Source organism: Dasypus novemcinctus, chromosome 13 (assembly GCF_030445035.2).
Source record: "Dasypus novemcinctus isolate mDasNov1 chromosome 13, mDasNov1.1.hap2, whole genome shotgun sequence".
NCBI lineage: Eukaryota > Metazoa > Chordata > Mammalia > Cingulata > Dasypodidae > Dasypus > Dasypus novemcinctus.
This window is the reverse complement of record NC_080685.1, coordinates 39,655,899-39,672,924: the sequence shown is the minus strand read 5'-3', so window position 1 is coordinate 39,672,924 and position 17,026 is coordinate 39,655,899. Positions and strand designations below refer to the sequence as shown.

Here is a 17,026-nt window from a genome sequence, read left to right as displayed (position 1 = left end):
ATGTGGTAAAATGAAGGAGAGGAAGGAAGGGAAGGGAGGGGAGGGGAGGAGGAGGAGAGGGGAAAAAGCTGAACACTTGACGGTCTCTTTGGCCCCACACTTCAGCCCCCTAAGCGAGCCAGCGGGCCCTCTGATCCCTCCCTTCAGGCCCCCCCCCCCCAGCACCAGCCCTCCCTTTGTCTTCTGTGTTTTCTGTGGGCAGGGGGTGGAGAGTCCTCCTTGCCCTTCCAGTGGTTAGATGTGTACTCTTTCTGAAGCCCCACTTGAATGCTGAGCAGAGCTTCTCCTGCTTGTAACTGAGCTGCCCGAGCGTTCATTTCCCCCCACCCCCACCCCCAGTGTGTGTGGCAGGCTGGGCTGGAGCCCCAGCAAGTCACGTGCTGCTCGACCACTGACAACTCCCTGCCGCCTCACCCCAGCCCCCATCCTCACCTAGTCCTCCGCCCCTACCCCCACCAGCCGACTCTACTTGACCTTGGGGCTCCAGCTGGGCAGGCAGGGTCCTGAGCTGCCGCTCTGGGGCTGGATGGTCTCTAGGCAGCCCTGACTTCACTCCCAGGGCCCAGTGTCCACATGGAGCAGAGGAGGGATCCTGGGCAAGTCATTTGAGCCCTTACCCTGATCTGATGTTTCCCTAACTGGAAAAGCCACCAAAGCCCCTAAAGGCTTCTTACACACAAAGGTGGGAGAGCCCTCCTAGAAGCGTTCCCTTGATAGGGGGCTCTAGAGTACAGAGAGGAGGACACACCGGGGAAAGGAGAACCAGGAAAGGAAGCAGGTCCCATCCTCCTCCAGCCCCACGCTCCCTGGTCCCAGGCGTCTGCATCACAGCCACAAATCAGGTGCTGAAAGAGAACAAGCTGATGGGCTGAGCCCAAATGCCACAGCACATGCCAATCACTGCCTGGCAGGGGTCCATAGTTTCAGTGTTTTCTCCCTAAGGATAAGCCTCCCCATTTCATATTTAATGCAGTATCATATTAGCCCAGTAATTATCCTGCTGCAGTTCTGAGCAACGCGTCAGCTCTGCAGAAAAAGGCCCCAGCAAACCACCACACTGACTAGCACAGGAGCAGTCTAATTGTTTAACAAAAAGAGAAATGTAACGCCCGGCAGGCAGTGCTGGGTGCTTTTCAATTGAAACTCATTTGGCCTTCATAATAGCTCTATGAGGTATAAATCACCATGCCCATTTCTCAGGTGAGAAAGCCAAGACTCAAGTTCAGTTCACTCAGCCTGAAAAGGGCAGAAAGAGCATGTGGACCCGCTTGACCTGACTCCTCCAACCCCTTTTCTGACCTAGGCCTGACAGAAAAAGTGCCAGGCTTAATGCAACCTTTGACTTTGAAAGAGCTGAAAGTTCCCGCCGAAGTAATCTGCTTCCCGTAATGCAGGCTGTGAGAGGTCCTGAGCTCCTTGCTTCTCTAGCATTCCCTTCTTTACCAGTATCCTTCCTCCCCTTTGCAGGAAAGTCCACAATTCTGAGCCAGGCCGCCTCTTCTGAACTGTGCTGCAATGACACTATAATCCTTTCCGGGGCATGTGGGGAGGAGCCCATTTTGCCCCCAGTATAGACATTTTTGGAATTGGCCCATTCAGACTCCTACCAACTCCAGTCAGTCAGGGAGGCAGGGAAATTGTATCACCTTGAAGGGCTTGGTTATACTTGAATATCTATGATGTAGTGCTTTGTCAAGCCCTCAAAACTTACACGATATTCCAATGATGTTTGGAGGTTGCAAGACCTGGGACTGGGAGGGTCTGCAAAAATGAAGACCAGGGTTTCTAAAAGAAGCATTACTGGCATTTTGGGCCTGATTATTTCTTTGCTGTGGGGGACTGTCCTGTGCCCTGGATGATGTTTAGCAGAACCCCTGGCTTCCACCCACTAGATGCCAGTAGTACCTCCCTCCCCAGCTGTGACAACCAAAAAATGTCCTCAGACACTGCCCAGTGTCCTCTGCAGGACAAATCAACCCAGGCTGAAAAGCACTGGTATGGGCTGATCTGCATGCTGCCAAGCTGAGAGGAGCACCCCTCTCCCCTCCACCAGGGAATGCCTGCATTCTTTCCCACCACCCCACCCACAGGAACCAGTGTCTCAGAGCTGACGCCTCCTGGCTTGGGAAGCGGGATTGGAAGTGAGCAGGAGAGAAGAACAGGTGGGAGAGCAGAGGAAGAAACAAGAAAAGACCCAGGAAAAGCTTTTAGAAATAAGAAAGGTTTATTTAGCAAAAGCCACTAGACTAGTGACAACATCCAGGGAGTAAGTGCACTTACATTAACAGAATCTGTTCCCAGAGAGTTGATCCAACAGAGTCAATGACACAACATTTTAGGAAGCAGAGGACTGGAGGGTGGCAGGGAGCAGTCAAGCAAAGACTAAAAAAAGGAATCTAGCCCCTAAACAAGGTCAGTTGAGGAAAGTGAGGCTAGGAAAAGGCTTTACAGTGTTGAGAGAAGCAGGAATCTTAGGACTATAATTTCCAATCCCAATGTACAGTCCATTCTGTGCAGAGAAATTCTTCCCTGGCTCCACAACTGTGAGAGCCTCCCATGCCCGAGAGTTTGCGGCACCTGGGGCAGGAGGGCGGGCCCATGGCCTCCCACTTGACCTCCATATAGAGCAGAGTAGAAGGATGGAAAAGAGGGAGGCAGGAGTTGAGTTAGCAGAGCGAGAAGCAGGGAGGGGGAGAGGCTGACATAGCTGGGCAATCAGGTCTGCACCCTTCCCTTTTCCTGCCCAATTTGTCCTGACGGAGGGCCGCCTAGATCTGTCCTTCGCCCCCAGTCTCCGCAGGGTAGGCACTGACTGGGTTCACCCTGGGGAGGCTGCTAACCACGAGCCTGCACTCAGGAAGGGCCTGAGCTGGAGAAAGGATGGAGCCAAGGCAGGCAGAAGCCACCACCAGGTGCTGGAGGGCAGGAGTCTTGAATGGGTCCCAAGTCCATGTTACAGATGACTAGTTTCTCTGATTCTTCTATCACTCTCCCCTACTTCCTTTCTCCTTGCCCTTCACAAGCTCTTCAAGACCATTTTAGAAACCACCTCCCACCCCCATCCCCTGCCCCAGCCCACCACAAGCCCTTTCCTACTGCATTCCACACACCTAATCCATTGGTCTCTGGTTTTAGCCTCACCTCCTGCTTGCAGGCAGGAGCTTTGAGAAAACAGACCGCTCCCTCCCCGGGACCCTCAATATTCGAGTGGTTTAAGAGGTTCCAGAGGCAAGGAACCCGGGGTCGGGCCTTGGTAAGCCAGGGTGGCTCAGCCAAACTGGATTCTGCAGGTTGGCTCCTTCGGATTCATGGGTCTCCCCTTCCTGGCTCCTTCTTCCTTTGCACATCTGGACCTACGTCCAATGGTTAACAACAGCCAAACAAAACACATCAACCCTCCTTCAACAATGCATGTTAGGAGAGAACAGAAATCAGTGATGATTCAAATACCCTGGAGGCTCCCGTTCTCTTCTCTCGGGTCACTTTCTCACAAGCCTACATACATGTACACATCTTCCCTCATACATGTGTATAAACACATGCATGTATACATACACACACAGCTCATCCTATTTCCACTGACACCCTGTGCACTAACCCCCAAGGAGGGCTAATGTAAAGCTGCATTTATTTCATTTGAACTTTCTGGTCTAGAAGATATCCAACTGTGGCTATAAGAAGAGGTTGTACTTTCGGTTATATAAACATTACAAAGCAAAGCTAGGGTTGAATTCCTTTTGCGGCCAACCAGATCTTCACTAATTGACCCTCAGATAATACTGCAGTCTGGGTCTGTAGCTTCTTGTCCAGGATAAAGACTTAATTCCCTGGATTTATGATTCTACCATGTCTCAGCTCTCTCTTTGGACAGTTCTAAATGTTAACAGCCACCTAGGGCCTTACTAAAGCAAAAGGAGTGTTTCCTCATTGCTCCAGCCAGCCTGTTGCACGGAGTGGTGATCTCCAGGCAAGACCTTTTTCAAAAAAGAGAAAAGAATCATACGTGGCACTTTCATAGGTGTGCTTGAGACACGCACCCACAGATGGGTCAAGGGGAACATGGCTGTGGTCCCTGACCTAAGTGGCAGTGATAAGCGTGGACTTCAGTCTCGGCTACCAGTCTGTGTCCATTATCTGCAGTAAAAACTGACCACGGCTGCCCAGTGGAGGGGACCGGTTGAGAGGTAAGGCTGGGGGCTCCAGATAAGGCTGGGGCTCAGGGGCTCTGAGGTTTTGGGGCATGAGTGCTGCGAGAGCTTCAGCTGACCCAGCCCCTGCGACAGGACAAAGACGAGACACGCGGTAGCTTCCCAGTCTCCATTTAGATGAGCTGGGCTCTCAGGCAGGAGGTGGGCAGGGGCTCGACACTGAAGAAGCAGAACTTTGTGGCAGCAAAGAGGCTGCACTCTGTATGGGCTTTCCCAGCAAGGGCCTGAACGATGTTAAAGCTCCCAGTCTCCCCCCTACACAAAAACCAACATCCAGTTGGAGAAAACGTTTTGATCCAGTTCACCCAAATGCTTATCTGGTGTGATCCATCCCAATTCCACGCTCATGCTAAAAGGAATATCCTGTTGTTGTTTTTGTTCAGCCCAGAGCATTCAACATGTACAATCTCAGCAAAGGCCTAGAGAAGGAATTCCTCCCCATAAAGGCCAGAGGAGTGTTAGGCAACTTGTAGCATCCTGATACTCAAAAATGAAGTACCTGAGAAGGTACCAATGGCTTCCCTTCACAGTTGGGACCACGGGAGGTGGGGAGGGGAAGGGGCACTGACCGGGGCAGCACAACAGAGTGGGGGCGCCTGATGACGAAGCAGGCGGGGAGCTGGTCCTTCCACAGCCTGGTGGCCCTGAAGAGGGACCTCTTCCCAAAGTCACGGGCTCTGGAAGGCCCTGCGTCCCCTTTAGTCACAGATACTAGAGGAGCTGATTCACCTCTGGGAATCCAATTTCTTCTCCCACTTTACCCTCCAAAGTAGAATCCTTATTCTTTTCCAAAACCTCCAACTCTCCCGGCCCTTGGGTAGCCTCAGCAGTGTATCAGCTGGGCATCCCTCCCACCGGGGCAGCAGCCCCCGGGGGGCCTCTGGACGCCACTGTGCAGCCGCCTCCTTCTCCTGGCCCGGCGGCACCTACACGGCAATCTCATCATCCAGGCTGTCGCCCAGCTCCTGCCTCTGCAGGACATTGAGCAGGCGGGGCAGCTCTTCCTGGGACCAGGAGTCGCGCTCCTCGCTCTCGTCGGTGTTGGATTCGTACTCCGAGGCGATGCCCGATTCGCGGAACTTGATGAGCTCCAGGCCGCCCAGGAGCCGCTCGCCCTGCGCCGGGGGCAGGGTGTCCTCGGGCGGCAGGAAGCGGAAGCACTCCAGCTTCACCAAGCAGTCGCGCCTACCTAAGGGGCTGCCCGCCGGGTGGGCAAAGTCAGCCAAGCCCGCGCCCAGGGGCGGCGAGTGCAGGTCCTCCGGCTTAGGGGTCGTGGGGTCGCAGAGCACGGGCAGGGCTCCGGAGCGGAAGGTGATCTCCAGCAAGCTGTCCTGGGAGCCCACTGCAGGGGGAGACAAGGGGAAGCGGGCAAGTGAGGCAAGGGTTCGGGGAGCCAGCCCCCGGACGGCCCACGCTTCGGCAACACTCCACCCTGAGCAGCTGGGAAAGCCTCGTTCCCTCCTACCAAGCCATGAAAGCAGTGGACACGCCTTGAGAAAGGACGTGCCTTAGTCTACGCAACCCATTGCTCAGATTTGCTGGGCACTTCCGCTTATAATATTCACCAAGCACTAACTATGCACCAAGCACTGAACTCAGTGCTTTCACTGGCAGGGAGGTAATGATCATTATTGGTGGTTTTCCAACGAGGTAACTGAGCTCCGAGAGGACGGGTCATTTGGGTATCGCAGCTGGGATTCAAATTCACCTTTGTTTCACTGAATTTTGCCTCTATGCCCTTAGGAGATGCCGATTTCAACCCAAAATTCTATCTTCGGGAGCATAGAAAATGCAGGGGGCTGATTTTAGTATAAGGCTGGGGTGCTGTTTCCTGAAATAACACTCAAACAAATGATCTCAGGAATGGCATTTTCTAACAAATTATTTTGCCTCCAAATCCTATATTTTTCTATTGCGCCACACAGCCACCTGTCTCTTTGTAGGTAGGTAGTCGGGGTGGTGTGAATCTTAATGAGGGGTGGGGTAGATGGGGATGACTCTACCCTCAAAGGTAGGCCAGAGACCTGGGAATTGGGGCTGATAATCATTCTACTAACTTCTTGTGGAACATCAAGTGAGAAAGCCAATCCCTGGGCAGCATTTTAACTATAGTTTAAGATGGCCCAAACCCCAAACACAAGGTGACTATTCACTAGAGGCTGAAAAGAAGAGGGAGGTGCCCCTTGCTTCCTAGCGGGAGGGGCCGACACGAGCTGTGGGGATGTGGTAAAGGGAGGGCCATGGGAACCGCAGGACGGTAGCGGGAGGCCAGCCAGAGGGAAAGCTACAAACCGAGAGCTGTGCTCAACGCCTGTGATAACCCTCAACACCGCCTCGTAAGGCAGCGCTAGTTAGGATAGAGCAGGGTCTCAATTAACCAGGAACTAGAAAACCCAGAAAGGCTTCTGGAGTGGTACAGTGGTTCCCAATCCACACCTTCAGGCCACTTTAAAAATACAGATTCCAAGCCCTGCCCTAGACCTCCTGATGCCGAATCTCTGTGGGCTGGGAATATACCTGGTTTTACAAAAGCTCATAGGTGGAACCACCAGTGTAGCAGAAAAAGTATTTGGTTTGCACTTAAACCTGGGTTTGAACCTTCGTTCCACCCCCTTCCTAGTCCTATAACCTTCAACTAGATATTTAACTGCTGAGTCCGTTTCCTCATCTGAAAAACGGAAATAACAATATCAACCACCAAAAGGAGGAAATGAGATCATGTTATGTGACATTCTATCACAGCTTCTGGCTCAACAGGTGGTCGATGGATACTTGCTGGTCCACAGCTCACACATGCTGTGACCCCCGGGGAAGCTCCGGGGGAAGGCCTTGTGGTGTGGGCTGGGCAGAGGCAGGCAGCTCAGGCTGGGGGCAGCTAACCTCCACCACTAACCCGCAGGGCCACCTGGCCACAGTAACTCTGCTGTCTTAGCCATTAAACAGACACATCGCTACCTGCTTTGCTATGCTACAGGCTTGTGGAAACATATAGGGCAGAGAGGGAAAATCACTAGAGAGTTTGCTCTCTCCCACAGAGCTCACAAAGAATATGACCTTCATTAGGGTGCTCAGTCCATTTTGAGTGGAAGAGCCATCAGAGAAGGAAATGAGCTGCCTTAGGAAGAGAGGGCATCAGCCACCTCAAGGAGAGGCCAGGTGAATATGTGGCAGGACTCCCCAGGGACATTCACGAGCAAGTCTGGGCATTGGATTGGAAGGCAGCCAAGATCCCTTTGAGCCTTGAAATTCTGTAATTTCATGAAACGCATGGATGGGACAAAGAAAGTTGCCTTTGTTTTCTGTTAGAATATAGGGAGGGGCAAGTCAGAGGTCCAATAAAGCCCCACAGAAAGCTTTAGGGAAAATGACATTTGTTTTGCAGAGCCTCCAGAGAGGCGCGGCTGGGCAGGACACTGGGGCACTTGCTTACTGGCATTCTGTCCCGATAGCTTCAGCTCCAGCTCTTGCACCTGCTTGACCAGCAGGGAGATGTGCTGGAGCATGTCCTTGTTCTGCAGCAGGAGCTGGTGCACCCGAGCCTGGGCCTCCAGCCGCGCCGCAGCCTCCGCAGCCAACTGGTCTTTCAGCAAGTGAACCTGCAGAGAGAAGGCAGAGGCAGAGGAAACGGAGAGAGAAGGCAGGACAGAGAGAAGAGGGTTGTGAATGTCAACAGAGCCACTGGCAGATGTATGGGGCCAGCAAAGCCCTCTGTGTTCAATTCAAAATGAAGAAACAGTTTGTGGGAAATGGGCACCTGGGGCTCATGATTCGAGAGGGAGAGGAACAAAAGGTGGCAGGTCACGTGACCTGCAGGTCTAAAGAGAGGACGGTGATGCATCACAAACCTAGGGAAGGAAAGAGGAAAGAGACATCCTCTGGCCCTTCCAGTCCCCTGGGCTCCATCCCTGCCTCCTTCAGCGCCTAACCTATTCCTGCCCCATTGAGGGAGCTGCCCTTTCTCATTAAAAATAAATAAACAAAAACTGGTATATTGATCCCCTACCAAAGAAGAGTGTCACAACCACCCCCCAATATGATCCTTCCCCGTTCCTCCAGCCCAGCACAATGAGGAAGAGGAAGGACTATGTCTGAACTTTCCAGGTCTACCAAGCTGGGTGTAATAAAGCTAGCTCATCTCGTCGGGTCTGTGGGCATCAATTTCTTTCCTTCACTGTCCATGTACTTTTTATTTCCCGTGGCACCTAAGACCATGCATCCAACCTGGGAGAGCTCAAATGTTTGTCGACTGACTCATAACAGGGTCTCCTCCAACAACCCCAGAAGGGCTGGGGTGAACAGCCAGCTAGAGGCAGTTCACAGGACTGTTCCTCTGGGGCAGGAGGGGAGCCCGTTACCAGGTCACAACCTTTTCCTGGTAGAGCAGCCCAGTGGCACCTACAGGCCTGTTCTTGGTATGCAATACTGAGTGGAGATAACTCAGTGCAAGGCTACGTGGGGCAAGTAGATCAGGACTCTGGCTTGAAGAAACTAAGGGGCAAGGCCAATAGCAGTGTTCACACGTTTGTGTAGCTCATGCTAAGGACTGCATGGGAAGGGCCACGTCACAGTGGTCTGGGACAGCGAGGACAGGGAGAGTTCCAGAAGGCCCTTGAAGAAAGGGAAATAATGAACTTGGTGAGCTTGGGCCAAGGTGGGCTGTGGGGTCGAGGGTTTGCTTGGACTAAAAGTAGGGTGTGGGTAAAGACACAGAGGCTGGTTGGGGCAGGACAGGTGGAACAAGGAATGGAGGACAAAGGAAGAGGAGTCAGAAGAGCTAGCTAATCCCCATGCCCAGAAAGCAAAAAGTTTTGGAAGAACGGGTGACTACAAAGCGATCCCCGTTTCATCAGAGAATAAAAGACCCTGTTCGCCCAGAGCCTGGCCAAGCCTGACCAAGGGACCTGTTGGCCCAGCAGCAGCCCCAGAGCCTGTCTCTCCCCAGCAGAAGATGCCTAAAGGGTCTTAAGCAAATCCATCCTTCACAAAGCAGTGCTGAGGACAGAACTGACATTTTGGTCCAGACACGGGCCTCATCTGCTGCCTCATATAAACTGGAATGGTGAGCACAGAGAGAGAAGTGCCAACAATACTTTCATCTAGCTATAAGATGGCACTGGGCAATTAGGCCTAGAGCTTCCTTGGAAACTGAGGCCTGTTTGTTCTGAGGAATGGGAAAATGGCCATGGGAAGCCTCCAGAGGTGCCTCCAGAGAAAGGGCTCCTCAACTTTCTTCCTGAGCTTATCATTTCTTATTCCAATTAAGAGCACATCATTGACAGGAATCAACTGAGCAGGCAGAATTGCTCAGTATTCATTTTCTATTTTCTTTAGAACCCAACAGAAACTGTCAGGTAGAAATGAATGAATGTTTTTAAAAAGGATACAAACAGAGAAAGCAGAGCCTTCTGCATACCCCTAACTGGCATAAATTAAGGGCTCCCTGCACACATGGTACCGATTCAGGTTCTTGCATCCCACATCTGAACATCCCAGCAGAAGAGGGTGCTCTCAAGCACTGGGTCAGGGCTGGAATGCTCGAGTCTGTTGGTTACTCCCTATACTTACGTCATTCACTTATCTCTGGACCTCCGTTCTCCATCTGTCAGCTAAGAGGGCTGACCAGAGGCTTGGATGGTCAATGTGGACAGAGTGGTCAGTGCTAGAAGCCATTAGAGGCTCACTGAAGAGCATCCCTGGATCCCCACTGTGAGCTCAGAGAATGAGGGAGGGGGACAAAGGAGGAGTTCCCTCCTGCAGAAGCAAGAGAAAGTTGGCAGCTACTTCTGCAGTTTTCCAAGTTCCAATGGTGGAGAACCATCAAAACGTAAAAGATGACCCCTGAATCAAGCGCTTCCATCACAAACAAACTAGTGCTGAATCATGAGAAATGTTTCTGAGGCAGAGTGCATCTCATACGAGATTCCTAAGAAGTTCTGCTCTGCAAACTCAGACTTATAACATCTCAGGTCCTTTCAAACCTTGTGAATATAAAAAACACCCTGCTGCCACTGCGCAAAACCAACACTAATGAGTCCTTCTGCCAAAGCAGCTGTCAAAAGTGGCATCAGGCATAAGGCTCAAACCTCATGCTGCAGCAGCCTGAGATGCAGGAGAACCCAAACCCAGGCCAAGCAGGGAGAAAAGGGCCTGGACTTCTTTTAACTTTGTGGCTATTTAATAGTTCCCGTGTTTTGCATATGCAGGTCTGGACGTGAAGCACTGAGAATGACACAGTTCTTTCTGGCCTTGGTTTGGGGCAGTCTGCTACCGCTCTCTCTGTGCTCATTTCCACTTTCATGCAACAGGAACAACAGCTCCATGTCCTCCCTACCAGACGGGTCAGTCACTTGTATTTAGCACTTTTTTTTTTTTTCAAAGAATTAAATGCCCTTTGCAAAGGTGGACCACATTAATTTCTGGAACAGTAGATATTAGTTAGCATATCTCCTTTTCAGAGCCTGTCGTCTTTGGTAATGATCTTGTTGGTCACAAAATAAGTCGGCAAGAGGGCCGTGGCCTGGAATGCCAGGGCTCAGGAGTCCATTTCTGTGTTGTGACCACAGTGCTACATGCACAAATTCAACCCTGCACCCTCCAAGCCTATGCCACTTCCCCCAATTCTTAAAACCCGCCCCCAGTCCACCAAGCAAAACCACACCAAGGACTCACTCACTCTCCAGCCTACTTGCCTGGACTCCAGCTCCTCCATCAGAAGTAGGGGCAGGGCCAGGCTGAAGTTAGGGAGCAGCAGGCACATGGAAATGGCAGTGGAGAGAACCAGAGCAATTTGCGCCCCCCCCCCCCCTCCCAACACAGAAGCATAGGCAGGCGGCGCTGTCCCAGCATGCATAAGGCAGGGACCTGGCAGTGCACACACGAGGGAGCTGGGGACAGGGAGAGGCCACAGGGATAGGTGCTAAATCTAGGCCTGGGGATGGGGCTGCAGAGCTTTAATTTTTTAAGCTCTATTTCTCTAACCACAGAACACACAATTGTGAAGCATAGAGAACCAATTACTTGTTCCTGAACAAGTAGAAGTGGCAGCAGGTAGAGAAGAAATCTTTACCTAGCAATATTGAGCCACATTTAACAGTCTCCTCACGAGTTAGGCCAGGAATTGGCAAACTGTGGACTCACCTGGCCTTCTTAACTATTGCTAGTCAGCTGCAGTGCCCAGATCACTTCTGGAGCTCTACGGGCCTGACCCACCGCCACGCGGATGCCAGCCACACCCCAGATTTGGTTCAAGGTTTGCCTATGCTCTCTTCACACCCTTGAACCTCTGGTCCATCTGAAAGCAGGCAGCTAGTGCAGCCAGGCAAGCCTCATGCTGGGTCGAGATAGTGGTCAGAGGGCGCTGGAGAAAAGTATTCCCTATTTACCCACTGAGGTTAACTGAGTCGTAGTTAAGTTGGCTGAATACCACCTTTGCCCGCGTACCTTTAAGGCCAGGCAGGCCCTTTCTAGGCCAGCTCTGAGTCCAGTTAGGATAGGGCTGGGAGAGGTCCTTGGGTCTTAGACCAAGTCAGAACACTCTGCAGGAGACCTAAGCCTGGTCCCAAAGGCATTAGCAGAATCAGACTGGCCAGTGAGAGTAAATGGGGAGGGAGGGGTCTAGATAATGCAGCAAGTGACCCCAAGAGTATACCTATCTCCAAGATAATCTGTCTTTATTCTTGGGTCTTCTCAGGAGCTACAAGAAGGATTCCAATTCCCCCAAAGAAAAGGAAAATGTGTTCTCACATGAAAGTACTGAGGTCTGAGTTTTACCCAGTGGAAGGCGGCAGCTGGTAGTTCAGTGAAGAAAGACAAATATGATCAATGCCATTTGTGGCAACAGCTAGCAGAACAAGTAAAAGCTGACCTCGTGCTGGAAACTGAAACCAGTCCCACTCATGCAGAGAAACCAAGTGTGGTGGGTTTGGTCTAACTTAAGCACATGAAAGACGCCAAGGAGACCCCACTACTCCACCCACCTACATATCGTGTAGCATTGTTTTTAACCAAGGAGATGGAAACTAACAGAAACCCGTGGATTAAATGCATCAAAGAGAGCAGAAGAGAGAGGAGGAACTGAAGGCCAGTTCCAGGCTGAATCTGCCCACAGGACAGGGGAACTGACAGCCAACTGAGAGGTACTAATACCCCTCCGCTTTTCTGGACAGCAAAAGCGGGGTGCAAAGGGGAGAAAGGTGGGCAGAGACGCCTGCTGGGGATGTCAGAGAGGAGTATGTTCCTGAAACCATCAGATGACTCTGCGGTCCTGGCCCACAGGAAGATTCTGGAAGAGTCTACAACGCTACTCAAAGTTGTCTCTCCAATGTGGGATGTTGATGCACTATGGTGGCCTTGCAGTTGTGTCACTGCTCAAACTGAGAGTCTACCAGGGCATCGGCAAATATTATCAACTCGACCGATTACACATTAAAGGCTAAGGGTGCCCCATCCTGTGGAAGAGGCTGGAACTTAGAGGAGTACATGAGGCCAGTCTCCAGCACTACAATTCCCTTTTCGCAGGTTCTCTCTCTTCCAGGGTTCAGTAAACAGGGGCCTGGACAGTGTTGCCCTGTTGACAGAGATACAGCTGGATTCTATACCAGAAAACCGCTCTCAGGATTACATCCCAGCTACGATAGAGCCATGAGAATTTTCGGGACACGTAGCTTTGTCAACTGAGCACTGCCTTCCCTCTTGTTGTTGTATAGTTCGTACATTGGCAAATAGTTTCTCTTTAGTGTTTAGGAGGGACTTCAAATTCAAATGCCTCCCTGATAATATTCGTCATGAATATGCATCAAGCCCATTCCTAGATAAATAATAATTGCTTGGCCATTGATATGCTGAAAGAGAAAAGTATAATTGTTGGAGGATGGCTATGCATTCAACGTGAAACTTTTGGAAATGATGTGAGAGTCACGGAATGGAACCCGTGCTTGAGCGCTCAGGCTGGGTGCTTTTGTCAGCTGTCAAGCGAGGGGTGGGGATTCTCAGGACCGCCATGCCGCCATTAAGTATGGGAGGTGAATTTTTTTATTTGACAAAGGAGATTGATTGTTTTCTACCAAGTCTAACAATCCCTGACAGTCCCTCTTCCTTGTTGGTGTGTTGGAAATACCTGGGACTCTTTCCAGCATCAGCATGCCTTTTGTTTTATGGTCAGACTTTTTTAAAAAAAGGTTCAGATAACGTGGGAGAAGTGTCCCACGGCTTCCACTCTCCTGAAACCTGGCTGTGAAAGTCCCACATGAGGCTTGTGCCCAGACCCAGGTCAGTGTGAGACTGTGTTCCAAGAAGGTCTTTTCAAGACGACCCATGTCATAGCAGATCACGGTATGGCCGGGTCACTGGATGCTTCTTCAAGGTGTGCACTTTGGAAAGGACAACCTTGCCTGGATGAGATACTCCACCCAAGTGCCAGGGAAAGAGTAAGCAGAAGGGACAACTGGGATCAACAAATGCCCCCCTAGAAAATCTGTTCCCTACCAGTCTAACACTCAGAAAACCTCAGAGGCCAATCCAGTCAAGCAGAATAGAAGGTGATGCATAGAGCCACCCTTCCAGATCTCTCACCACCTCTCCCAAACTCTGTCTGCCACACCCTCCTCATTGTGGAGGAGAAGTGAGTGTCACTCAAAGCCTGGCCCTGTCTGACTCTTACCTTAGGATTTGACCTGTAAATGGGAAGAATGCACGTGTCTTCATCATTCTGAGAACTTAAGGTGAAGATGAAGTTCAGACTCATAAGGTCCAAAAGAAGAAGTGATTACAGTGCCCTTCATGGAAAGTAAAGGGAAGGAATCCCTGCTAAAAGCAGTATGGCAAATCAGTCCCCCTTCCCCCTCAACCCAAGGTAGTAGCAACTCAACACGTCATTGGGACTAAACACTTTGCTCCTGAGATCTAAGCCAATTCTTCTCATTATGGTTCAAATAATATAACTAAATCCCTGTAAGTTAAATCTCATTACAATGAATTCCAAGGCTGGAATTGCAACAAATACTATCTGGAATAAGTGGATCACTGACGGAGGCTGGGAGGCCTGTGGGCATGAGGTGGGATGGCAGGGTAGTAGCCTTGGTGAGGGAGTTTGGCACAAATTTACCCTTTAAGCTCTTTGTAGGGTGGTCTCACAAAGTCATACCTGTCCTAAACCCAAAGGCATCGCTCCCCAACCTCAAACCCTGGGAAAATAAGGCAGGAGAGGAAAGGTGGAATCATGTACAACTTTTTCCTTGGTAAGATCAAGTCATTATCCAACAATATCCAGCCAAGCCAGCCAAGCCCATCTCAGAGTGGGGGATACATGGGAAACCCAAAGGTTTCTTTCCATTTCAACTGCATCCCCCATCTCTTCCCCTCCCGCTGCCCCCACTCTCCAACAAGCAATGATCGAATAGCATGAGCAATTCCTTACGGCTCCTGCGGTTTAAAACCTGCCCTGAGCCCCTGGCTGGGGAAGGCGCGTCAAGCCCATGAGAGTGGAGCCTGCGAAGTAGGGAGGAGGCTGAGGAGAACCTGGGCCACAGCCACTTGCGTCTGCTGCTGCTGCTGCTGGAGGAGCTGCTGGAGGAGCTGCATCTGGTGGTGGGTGGACAGCGGCGTCCCCGTGCCCAAGTCCGGTGGTTTCGAGGAAGATGATGGAAGCAGCATCTTGGGTGAAGCTGTCAGCATGGGCTCCTGGGGCTGGGATGGAACCTGGAGGAGAAGAGAAGGCAGGGCAGGACACGTGGGCAGGCACCATCTTGGGGGAGGAGGCGCATGTTCTTTTCACCTACTTGGGCATGAATATGGGCCACATGAAATGCCCATGAGTAGCCTAAGAGCTAGAAATGCTGGAAACGGAAAGGAGGAGATAGTGTACTTGCCTGGGCTGGGACTACACAATTTAAAAAAAAAATCTTATTTGAACGCTTCAGGAATTGATCCCTGTAAAGGGACACAGATAGTAGCATAGACTATTCCGAGTCTTGCCCACCATTTCCAGTGATACTTTATTGTTGGGTTCCTGACATTTCTGGACTTGCAGTGAAGAAAGTATGGACATCAAAACAAATACTGATCTGGAAAGAGCCGTCTCTCAGCCCAGAGCAGTTTCTGTTCCCTTCCCTCTTGCTTCCCCACTCCTGAATCTCTCCCAGCAGTTGGACACATCTACTAAATCTGCTTCTATAATTCATTTGTCAACTGCAGGGAGAGATTTTGTTTCTGGTAGTGCTGCTGCTGGTCCTTCTTCAGACATGCAAGAGGAAGGAACCCAAAGGCAGGGGCTATTGCCACTTGGTGGAGGACAAACTGGGCACCACAGAAAATGCCAGGCAGATAACCCTGAGCTGCACTGCCCTCCAAACTAGACAGCCTTCTTCCAAGGACCTGGCTCACGATCTCCACCTGAGCCAGGTTAATGAGTAATGAAGAAAGGTCACTCGCTGACCTGGCTGGGAATCTGAGGGCAGGGCTGTTCTTTAGTAATCTTCTTTCTGGTCGGTTTTCTGTGGGTTTTTTTTTTGTTGTTGTTGTTGTTTATATTTTATTTTCATCTTCAGGTGGGAATTTAGTCTCAAATCCTTAGTTTCTCAATCTGGATCATTTCAAGAACTCTGTAGGCCTCAGTCATCACAGTATGGTATGAGGGTTGGGGTTGATAATGCACCTAAAGTGATCTCTCGGTTTTTAACACTCAACCTATTTCCACACTCCGTAGGGCTACTGTACAGGTGTATCAAAAACACACCAGCTCTAGATGCAAGCAGAGGAGACAAACTTACTCTGCTCCCTTAGATAAACCACAGGGAATCTTGTCAGTGGGCAGGTGTGGCTTAGTTGTGCACAAATACTATGCAGACGTAAGGTGCCATAAGGGCAGAAGAAGGGAAGCAGAAGGCTGGGGGTGCTGGGAGGGCGATGGACCTAGGAGGGAGCTCTGCAGCGTCCCGGCATGCAGCAGCTTTCATGAAAGACACAGTCTCCATGCTGGTCCAGCAGGCACTAGGGGATGACTGGCGGCTGAGGCCCTGGCATAGGCCGCTCCAGGAGGCAGCAGGGCCACATGTGCGCAGATCACCTGCGGGGGCTGCCTCTTGCCTACCTTAGAGTCTGGCTGGGAGCCTCCTTCCTGCCCTACTGCGTCGAGGTCCGTCACACCTCGGTTGAACTGCAGGACATCATTCTCCGGAAGTGGGACCTCTATAGCGTCGATATCAGTCTCTTCCGCGGTGGCTGTGGAGGCCCTCTCGGCTCCAGTGAGCTGGCGGCCTGCGGGGACAACAGAGAAGGCAGGGAAGGGAACCGTGAAGCTGAGAACTATGCCCTTCTCTGTCCAATGCTTTATTTCTTCAGGTATGTCAAGCCTAGGGATGCCACTGGCTTCACAACATTTTCACCTATCTCCTGGCTCAAGAACACTAAAATAAATTTTGACTAACATGCCCCCATTTCAATATCTTTTTAAAGTCCAGAAACAAGAAAACATTTCCTCAAGACTGGATGTGGCTGCTGTGCCAGGCTGGCATGCCACTTATACAGACAGGGTGTGGGGTCTCTGGAAGGTGCAGTTATAGTCACTGCCTCTTCAGCTCAGGAAAGGAATCCAGCCAAGGGAAAGAGCCCTGAATCCGGAGTCCAGAGATGTAGAGATTTGCCCCAGTTGTGACCTTAATGGGCTGTAGGATAATGGGCAAACTGCCTGACTCCCTGGTCCCAGTTTCTTCAACCCTAAAAGTTAGATGTACAGGTAGGGCTGCATGACAGGGAACAAGGGCAAGGAGACTCAAGGCCCCATCCTAACACGGTATCAGTCTTCCACCCCTCAGAGCTTGACT

The 17,026-nt window shown here is 51.1% G+C and overlaps 1 protein-coding gene across 15 annotated transcripts in view; it reads right to left on the bottom strand.

Annotated features, from left to right (window-relative positions):
- The window catches only part of LOC101444905 (carboxyl-terminal PDZ ligand of neuronal nitric oxide synthase protein), a 301,310-nt gene that overhangs the window by 13,892 nt on the left and 270,392 nt on the right, over positions 1-17,026 (bottom strand). For all 15 annotated transcript variants that reach the window (XM_058310020.2, XM_058310019.2, XM_071207540.1 and 12 more), the window contains 4 exons: positions 16,294-16,460; positions 14,724-14,903; positions 7,639-7,804; positions 5,398-5,550 (listed from right to left, as the gene is read on the bottom strand). In XM_058310020.2, the coding sequence (XP_058166003.1) occupies positions 5,398-5,550; positions 7,639-7,804; positions 14,724-14,903; positions 16,294-16,460 (666 nt within the window). The remainder of the gene's footprint in view (positions 1-5,397; positions 5,551-7,638; positions 7,805-14,723; positions 14,904-16,293; positions 16,461-17,026) is intronic.